The 9,323-nt window shown below is 39.3% G+C and overlaps 1 protein-coding gene across 5 annotated transcripts in view; it reads left to right on the top strand.

The window, feature by feature from the left end:
- Positions 1-8,260: 8,260 nt before the first annotated feature.
- map7d1a (MAP7 domain containing 1a) overlaps positions 8,261-9,323 on the top strand; it is a 39,682-nt gene continuing 38,619 nt past the window's right edge. For all 5 annotated transcript variants that reach the window (XM_026184216.1, XM_026184215.1, XM_026184213.1 and 2 more), the window contains exon 1: positions 8,261-8,680. In XM_026184216.1, coding sequence (XP_026040001.1) covers positions 8,611-8,680 — 70 coding nt within the window. In that variant the 5' untranslated portion in view covers positions 8,261-8,610. The remainder of the gene's footprint in view (positions 8,681-9,323) is intronic.

The following is a 9,323-nucleotide window of genomic DNA, read 5'->3' as shown; positions in this document are numbered from 1 at the left end:
TTCAGACTGGCTTGTTATCTCCACACAGTCCTTTGTTTCTAACAGGGAGAAGGTTTTTTTCAGGGTGTGATGTAGCATGGAAGAAGTGATGTAGTGGTGAACAGTCTTTAAATTCCACACGCGTTTCCTCATCTGTTTTCACTGTGTTGACGTCTCCTTAGAGACAGTGATGTGAACTTTGTGTGTGTTGGTTGATATGTGTGATGCATGTGTCTGAGAAGGTCTATTGTATGACTTTTTGCTGTTCTGGGTGGTTTCATGCTGTCTAGTACTTAGTTCTTCAGTTTATGAAAAAGAGTTAAATTTTAAGTCTAGACATGAGAAACTGGGCTCGAGTAAAATGACGAGACTTAAAAAATGAAGAAAAAGATCAGGAGTGTAACATTTCAGAATAAGTTAGGCAAACAATCTTTAGAGAAGAATGAGGAGATTCTGAGGATGTTCTTTATTTTAATAGGAGTGACAGAAAGGGAGTTTAATGTCATATGCTTGTTAACTCCATTCTCTTTCAGTAGGGATGTGACTTCAGTGGAAGCATTGGGCTGGCTCCTGCTAGCCATAGTACTCACTATTGTGAGTACTATTCGAATGATATGCAAAAATACATGTTGCCAAATAATGGCTAGTATTTGCTTTTAAGTCCAACCCTCTATAGCAAACATAAAAGCATTTTCCACAGAGTGATGTACATTAATATGCAATACACAACAAATGTGGTATTTGACCTACAATCTGCAAAGTCAGAATGGAAAGGCAGTCCTCTCTGGAGATCTGTGGATACCTCCTGCATAGAGTTTAAGAGAAAATCCCTTAATAAAGAATAAAAAGAAAATGCAAAAAATGTGAATGGATGAATCCACTATCAGAACATCTAACTATAATTACAATTTTCTATGGTATACTTGCAATATTAAACACTACCGAGATACTAATTAAAATCCACTGTAGCTCATATATCACTCGTACTATAATTCAAAACTGGCATTTCCCTTTCCTGTGTTCACAGATTTATGATATGCTTCATTTATTCGTTGTCATAAGGTCTGAAAAGCTCTTCACAGACTTGGCCAAAATACTGATTACGTCTGTCTGGCAGTAAAGATCAAAAGCTCTGATTTACCTTTGGACTAATTTAATGGGCTCAGCAAATCGGAAGGTGTATCAGTAAATCAAGTAAGGCATCTTTCTCTTGTGTCCTTGGATGCTGCCTCAGAGAAAAGTAATCGCCCTGCTCGAGTATTGTCAACCAGTTTTAACAGATTTGACCATCTCCTATCTCCAGATCCTTGCTACCTATTATTTGTTTATCAAAGCATGCAAGATACACAAAGAAGGATTCTCTTTATAGTTGATATTTAAAATATATGTATTTATAACTTCTGTATTCACCTCGACTTTTAAATAAATCTGTTTTTGAGATTTGAGTGTTCAAATGTATTTCTTTTAGGTAAAATGACAAAAGGTGGTTGCTGTTATGTCTGGCACACTAACACTCACATGAATTCTTAACAGTGAGTCACATTGCCTTAAAGAAACAACACAGGCAGCAGGGGCCATATTAGATTCATTTCCTGATACACATAATTGGATGTAATGTGAATGTATCCCCCTGAGTCTCGCTTGTTTGAATAAGCTTTAAATCACAGTAGCATTAGGATTGTACAGCTAATAGCATGCAAACTGTTGGCTTTAATCAGCCAGTACGCCGTGTGTGGAGAGAGTAAAGTCGAGGTTACATTATGTTTTTCATTATTCACACTGACAGTCATATAAATCTGAAATATACTATTTGTGTTGTTATTTCTGCACTGTCTGTTTATCTATTCTGTTAAGTATATTAAGAGCAATGAATAAAGCTCAATTCCTTGTATCTGTACACCCCTATTTGGCAAATAAATCTAATTCTGTTTTTCTCAAATGAGTCTTATAAATTGCTGCATATCCTTTAGTCTGTGCTTCCTGCATTTCTAAAGGAATCATGTTTGTACTGCCTTATCACTGTTCATTCTTCTCTTTTCTTAATCCCTTCATTTCTGTTCTGTCAGGAGGTGGAGCTAAACTACTGATATGCAAATAACAGGGACTGTTAGGGGGATTTTGGCAGGCTCTTGGGGGGGGGGGGGATTGAGGACGACACACTGGGAGGCCCAGAAGCTCCAGGGATTACTGAGCTCACCCTGTTTGCCATCCCCCAAAGGACAGGTAACACCCCCCCCCCACACACACACACACACTCACACACACACACCCCCCGTCCTGAACAGCAGCATGCATGCGTGGTAAAGAGCTAAATTTGACCATTTCTTGTGAGATATGATTAAAAATGCAGCATGAGTCAGACATTTTGCGCTTGCACTGAAGAATAAATAATGTTTCTAAATGTAGCACCACTTCAAGTGGAGGTTAGTTAAAAATTCATCACTTTTTTTATGACATATTAACAACAGAGCTCGCTAACAAGCTGACTACTGTTATTTTCCCTGAAGTCTGTTTAAAGTGCGCACTCAACTGCTTACATGCCTGCAGGTGCGCGCACACTTATGTATACAGTACTAGATGCATGAAAGGATCACGTCTCCTCAACACACGTTCCCTTCAAAGAGCAGTAGATGTGTGCAATGTGATCACATGGACAGGTTATGAGCACATTCTTTGCATTTCTGTTACACTCATGATGACACTTTACTGTGTATTTTTTACCTGCACAAAAATAGCATGATTTACTTCATATTATCCTAGGGAGGTTTGATAATTGTCGATAATTAATTTGTTTATATAGAGTAAATGTGATTCATAGATATATATTTTTCATGTAAACTTGCAACTGTTGATTAGTATTTGTATTTCTCTGGATTTTTTTTTTCTTGAACCTCAGGAAGAGGAAATAATATTAGAAGCAATTTTACTGGAAGACAAAGTGTTGTTGCTTCAGGGGCCAGCCTGTAAGGCATTTAAAGCTATTATAGTATTTACAGAAAAGACATAACATGGACACAAAAGACAGACAGCTGTGATAGTTACAGCTGGACAGAAATGTTCTCTCATCAATATAGATTAATCCTGTCTAATCTAGAGACTTGCATTAAAAAAACTAATCCTGTGAGCATCAGCATGAGTAAGAACATGTGTGTAAATGTATTTGTCACAGAGCTCAGTTGGAGCTTGACCTGAAGAGCATATCACTCTTTGTTTGTGTCTGTTGTTTGGGGAGGGGGTCAGTGTGAAGGCAAATCATTCATGTGACTCTTAATATCATTTATTATTGTGATCATTGGGTATAATATGCAGTGGGAAAGAATGAAACTTTCAGTGTTCAGTTTAAGTTAACAGGCATGCCTAATGTGGTGGCTGATGAGTATATATCAGAGGTATCTTCAAAATTACTACATAATTCTGTGATGAATATAAAAATGATTTTAATTATGTGCTTTGGCCAGTGCAGCATAATTTTAGAATGTTCTATACTTTTGTTGACCTTTTCTCCCCTTTTGTTTATTCTGTTATTAAAAAAAGGTTAATTAGCTTTCCTTTCCCTTCCTTTATTTCCTTTACTTCCTGATTACTTTGCGGTGATGTTGCTGGTGTTCTCTTGGCTGGTCAGTTTAACCTCACTGAAACTCAGGCTGTTGTAGTGATGGTCTCCCTCCCTTTAAATGAAACTAGAGGTCAAGGGAAGGCACTCCCACCCCTATAATTCAAGTTTTTCTTTTTCCTGCCTCTGTTATTTTCCTCTCTCTCCCTGTCCTCGGTGGGTTGTCATGGAAATGAAAGCTGGGGTGGGGGGGGGGGGGGGGGGGGGGCTTCTATTATTGAAGCAGTTGTGGGTTTGGTAGTGGGCAGGGAGTTGGGTATAGTGAAATGAAGCGATTCATGCACTCATAAACAGAGAGTGCGCTGGAGCAGAAGGGCGGTGGGGTGAGGGAGAGAGAGGCGAGGAAAAGGAGAATAGAGAGGGGCCCCGGGGGTGAGCGGAGAGACGAGCCAGCTCCACGTGTTTTGGCCCTGTTTCTAACTGATTGCATGTTTTAGGCCATTACGTCATGGTCTGCGAGGCTCTGCTGTTTGAGAAACACTGCTGCGGAATCTCATTCCTCATGGAAGATGGCAAAATGAACTCTTGGTAATGCCACCTGTTGTTGGGATGGTAGGAAGATACTGTTCAAAGAGTAGTGAGCATTGCTGATTTTCTCATATGTCATATAACAGATGAAAGTAATGTGACTTAACAACAGACTCGTGTAAAAAGATCTAAAGACTGACTCTGTCATTTATTGGCTGATCTTAGAAACAATGAATTCCTTAGACCCGGGGAATTCCTGGGAATTTCCTTCAGTCTACAAATTTTAGTCTAAATACTTACTAACTATTCTCCTTACATGTTGTCTGGTTGTCTGTTTCTCTGTGTTAGCCCTCCACCTGACTAGCAACCTAGACTCAAACCAAGGACAATGTTTATATGTTATCAACTGGGACATTTTTTTTGTTTTAAACCCTGAAATTAGGTTTATTTTAATCTTATTTTAATATAGATGTCTGCACACACTGTATCTTAAACATACATATTCCAAGATTCTTGGATATGTAACTTAATAATATATCAAGATCTCCCAAGGCAATTAAAACTCCAGCCCACAATAAGAGGCAGACTACATTCAGATGATTCAGACCAAACAGTGATCTTTCTCCCAGCGCCCCAGAGACACACACAAAGACAGAAGCAACTCTCCCACACTCTGTCTCGCCCTGTAACTCTGCAAGGGCTCACACACACATTTTTAATGTGACATGTAATGTAGGACATGATTAAATCACACTACATGAAACAAAAGACAACATAGTCGTAAATTATTTGAACCTACAGGCTCCCTGCAGGTGCCTTCGCCCTTTCACCCTGTTGAGTCTAGACAATGGTGCAGTAAAGCAACAGGTTTGCTTTCTGAAACCTGAAAGCAATCTGAAACAGCTACTCCAGCTTTAGTGACATCGCTACAGTGTTGTGCAAAAACAGTATATGTTCTTGCAAACAAACATTTTCCATTAATAAATCATATCTACCCTTTCCTTATTCTACCTGCCCTTGCTGCTTAAAATGCATCCTTTTCTTAAAATAGAGATGGGTCAGTGCTCTCTGGGGACATTCTGAACATTCCTGCTATTGTTATTTCATTACTAGGATGAGGGTTGCCCTTGCCATTCATAGCAGCTGACCTCTAGACTTTGCGTCAGTCCCCATTTCTTAGAATCAAAAATATGAGATTGGAGTTCTTCCATTTTCAAAGGTGATTGATGGACAGCTGTTTAGATGATTCAGTTCTCATGCATCTCTTTCACTTTCACATTTTACTTGCTTTTTACTCTATGTAAGAAACGGTTACTATTTATTGGTCAACTACGTGTAGCAATCTCAATATAAAAATGCTAGGATGCTTATTTTACAAAGAACTACTAGACCTTTGCATATATATAAATATATATACATATATATATACACACACATGTATAGCGTGCCTGAGAGGGATATAGCCATTATACAAAGGAACAAAAAAAGCAAGCATTAGAGATCAGCTTCACCAGGATGTTGCGGTCATGCCTGAACAGTTTGGGTTTACATTAGTCTTTTGATCATCTTTTTGAACAACCTTGTCCCTTTCAAGAGCAGGGGTCCTTTTGGGTCATGTTCAAACAACCCAAATTCAAACTGGTACAAAGGGTTAGGGTTATTCTGCACATCTAAGTGCAGACTACTGTTTCCACAGAAACCCCTCAGCAGCCCTGTTTTCTCCAGCACTATCTGTTGTTCCTTGAATGTTAAGGCTCTCAACCATATCTTTAAATTACTTTGAGCTTTTGTTCTTCTGCTTTTCTGGAGTGTGTTTACTAATGCAATTATGCCCTTTAATCTCATATTCTCACTCTTCTGCCTATTTTCAGTGCACAAACTGCTTACAGTGATCAGGGTTAGTTTTAATGAGATATGCATTTAGCTTATATACAGCTTCACGGGTTACTGAAACAGTGGTACGAATTCACAACAGAAACGGAATAAAGGATCTAAGAGCCATTAATTGCTGAACCTCCTGAATTTGTGCAACATTTCAGCACATGTAATACAAATTTAACGGTGGCCAAATGTGATGTTTTTTAGTTTCTGATTTGCATCCATGTCACTTTGAATGGCTCATTACTTAGAATGCTTGATAAATGGACACATGGCTCCTGATACTGAGGTATGCTTTAATTTCCCTATCAGACTGCTTGCCTTCAATACTAGGTCTTTTGTGCAGTGTGTTGTGTGTAGGGTTTAGCTCTACTGTACCTTGTTTTTGTTGCGGTATAAAAGTAAAAAAAATATCATTCAGTATTTTTGTTTATTGCATAGATTGTATATAAAATACATTATTACACTCTTATTTCTTATGTCTTTCCTGCAAAAACAGGTAATGACCTCAATGACATTCGCATGAAATGAGTGATTAAGATATTTTATTCCCCAGGAAATCTACATTTTTTAAGTCTCCTTGCGTCAATATGTCATAGTCAAAACAAAATGTGGAGAGCACGTCAGTATCAGAGATTGTTCATGACTTCAGATATATGTTTAGTTAAAGGATGTTAATGTTTACACTAAGTACGGGAATTCTTCCTTGTCCTATGACATGAAAGAGTTTAATAAGGGCTTACACATTTCTAAGGTTCCTGGTACACACTTATGGCTTCTATCTTCCGTAAACAAACATGACATTTTTGAGCATTCTTGAGCTTTTGGCTGACTAATGGAGCCATTGATCTTTAATTAAAAGCAAAGAAATATGTTTTCTGCTTGCTTTCCATGTGTTCTTGACTTGAAGGAAATAAGAACTGAACTCTTAACTGCTCCTTTTATCTTAAAATTAAAAAAAGACGCTAATCTGTGATTTAATTATAGATAGCTCTTGAATCAACATAATTCAATGACATTAGGGTTACTGGGAGAAATCCACTTATTTAAGTCATGATTAATTTATCAAGGATGATTAAGAATAATATGATTACAAGTACATGGAGACTTTAAGACACACGTGGTCACACTTTTTTGGCTTCAATTTGGCAAAACCAACACACTCCAGCAGCATACCCAACCCCCACTTTCTTGAGCACCCCCCACTTTCAAGTTGCAGTGACAGGTGGCTCTTGGGGGTTTGGGTGAATACAACTCAACAGCTGCACAAAAGAATCCCAATGGGGTCCTTTTGACAGGGTGTCCCCTCTCAAGCGTGCCGATGGGCGCCTGGCCCAGCCCCCACCTTGGCAGATGCTGTAGGAGATCCACAGGTGGTAGATGAGAAGACACAGTGGAGTTCTTAGAAATGCTGTGTAATCAAGATCCATTTTTAGGGACTTGTTTTTGCCACAATTAAAAAACACAAGCTGCACACAAAGTCTGCACAATTTTATTATCTCAATGCAGTAGGCTGAAGTAGATTCCAAAATAAAACCTTATGTATGTATTTTGACTGAGCTGTCATCTTCTACTATTGTTTCACTCCTGTATAGTGTGATTGGGAATGTCTGGTTTCGTTTAGACTCTGAAATCTCAGATGAATCTTCTTTAACGTGTCTCTAAAGATTATAGGAAGAGAAGAAGTATTTACTTTTTAGCTATTTAGCTTTTTTTCTTTGGGGTGTTTTCCTTCTGCACTTAATTGGGGTTAAAAGTACACAAAAGCCACCTTTCCTTTTATTCTGATTCCTAGATAAACCTGTAAAGCCGCATGCTGGATTATAATCCCGGAAAGGCATTTGAATTCTGCAGGTTAAAAATGATATACTAGCATTTACCCAGCAGCACGTGAAAACCTGTTGTACTGATCACGCCTATGTGGGGTTTCAGTATGTAGGTACATTTTTATGTGGGGAAAATGCTTTAACCAACTCATGAATTAGACAAGCTAGAGACTAAACTATATCATCCAGGCACACAGGTACGCTTTACAAGTCAAAGGTTTATTTGAATGTGAACTGTGAACCGGCTGCGAGTCTTGTAGTTTTTGTGGGTGAGAGAACCAATCAGAACGTCGGGGGGAGGTTAGGGAAAAAATATTTTTAACATGAAAACAGATACAGGGATGTCAGTGAAATCTGTGCTAATCTTGCGCTAAGCACATTCGAATGTATCAGTAATTATTCGTGTCTTCTGTATCGTTAAGGATAACTTAACAAATAATACCAGAGTGTCCCCCTTGTTGATAGTGGTACAGTCCGATCCGGAGGCCAGTGAGGGATCGTTCGCACCAGCAGAGCATCAGCTGTGGCGTGTCGTGGAGTGAGAAACTTCTCTCCCTCCTCCTTGTTGCCTCTCTTTCTTCTCATATTCCCTCGGACACCTTGTCATCTAACTTTTCAGAGACGCAGTGACCGGTGAACAGCAGCTGGCTGTACAGGCGAGGGTTTCGTTTGTTTATTTATTTTTTATTTCTGACCTATCTGGACGCTCTCCGGAGGATTTCCTTTTCCAGTTCATGCAACTGGAGTGACTCGACCAACTCCCCCCTCACCCCACCCCACCTCCGAATCCCTGCCTGAGGAATGAGAGGACTGCTGGAGAGGAAGAGCCGAAACTCGCATGTTTGAATGAACAAAAGAACAGAAAGCGAGGCTATCGCTCCCGGAATGGAGGGAAATATTCTGCCTGCAGCAACATGTAAGTCATAGTATAGACAGGAATTTGGGAATTCAAAAGCATGCACAAGTGCTTTGTCATCCACGTCCTTTGTCAGTCTGCAACGAAATGTTTTAAGACGCAACATAGTTGTCGAGTCAGATTTAGAGGTTAGGAAACATTAATGTTTGCGGGCTCGACAGTGTGATGGAGAATAATGAATGTGGGATCAATTATTAATGTTGATCTATTATGGGAGCAGAGAGGGAGACAGACCGTTCATAAAGCGTAAAGATAACGCAGCCTAGTTTAACACCTCAGTCCCAGAGCAGATTTGAATCTGTGTTGTGAGGTGATTTATCAATTTGCAGATCTTAATGTAGAGAAAAAGTCAAACACCGGTGCGATCAGCTGACCGTTGTTGTCTCTTAAAAAAAAGAAAAGAATGTCTGTTGCCATTTTTTTTGCACAGAGCTCAGGTTATAAGGGTTATAATAACAACACAATTTGCACTAGATGAGGTAATCTCACTAGTCTCACCCCATCCCATCCCCCGCCTCACGTTATGTTTAGCTCTCTACTAACACGATGGAGTCACAGGCGGTCTTGTATCATTTGCGGTCTCCTCTTTGCGTCTCTTCTCCTCCAGCAGAGCATGTTTTCCAAATTCAGTGAATAGTTTATG

This window comes from Astatotilapia calliptera, chromosome 11 (assembly GCF_900246225.1).
Source record: "Astatotilapia calliptera chromosome 11, fAstCal1.2, whole genome shotgun sequence".
NCBI classification, from domain to species: domain Eukaryota; kingdom Metazoa; phylum Chordata; class Actinopteri; order Cichliformes; family Cichlidae; genus Astatotilapia; species Astatotilapia calliptera.
This window is presented reverse-complemented; position numbering and strand designations above follow the sequence as displayed.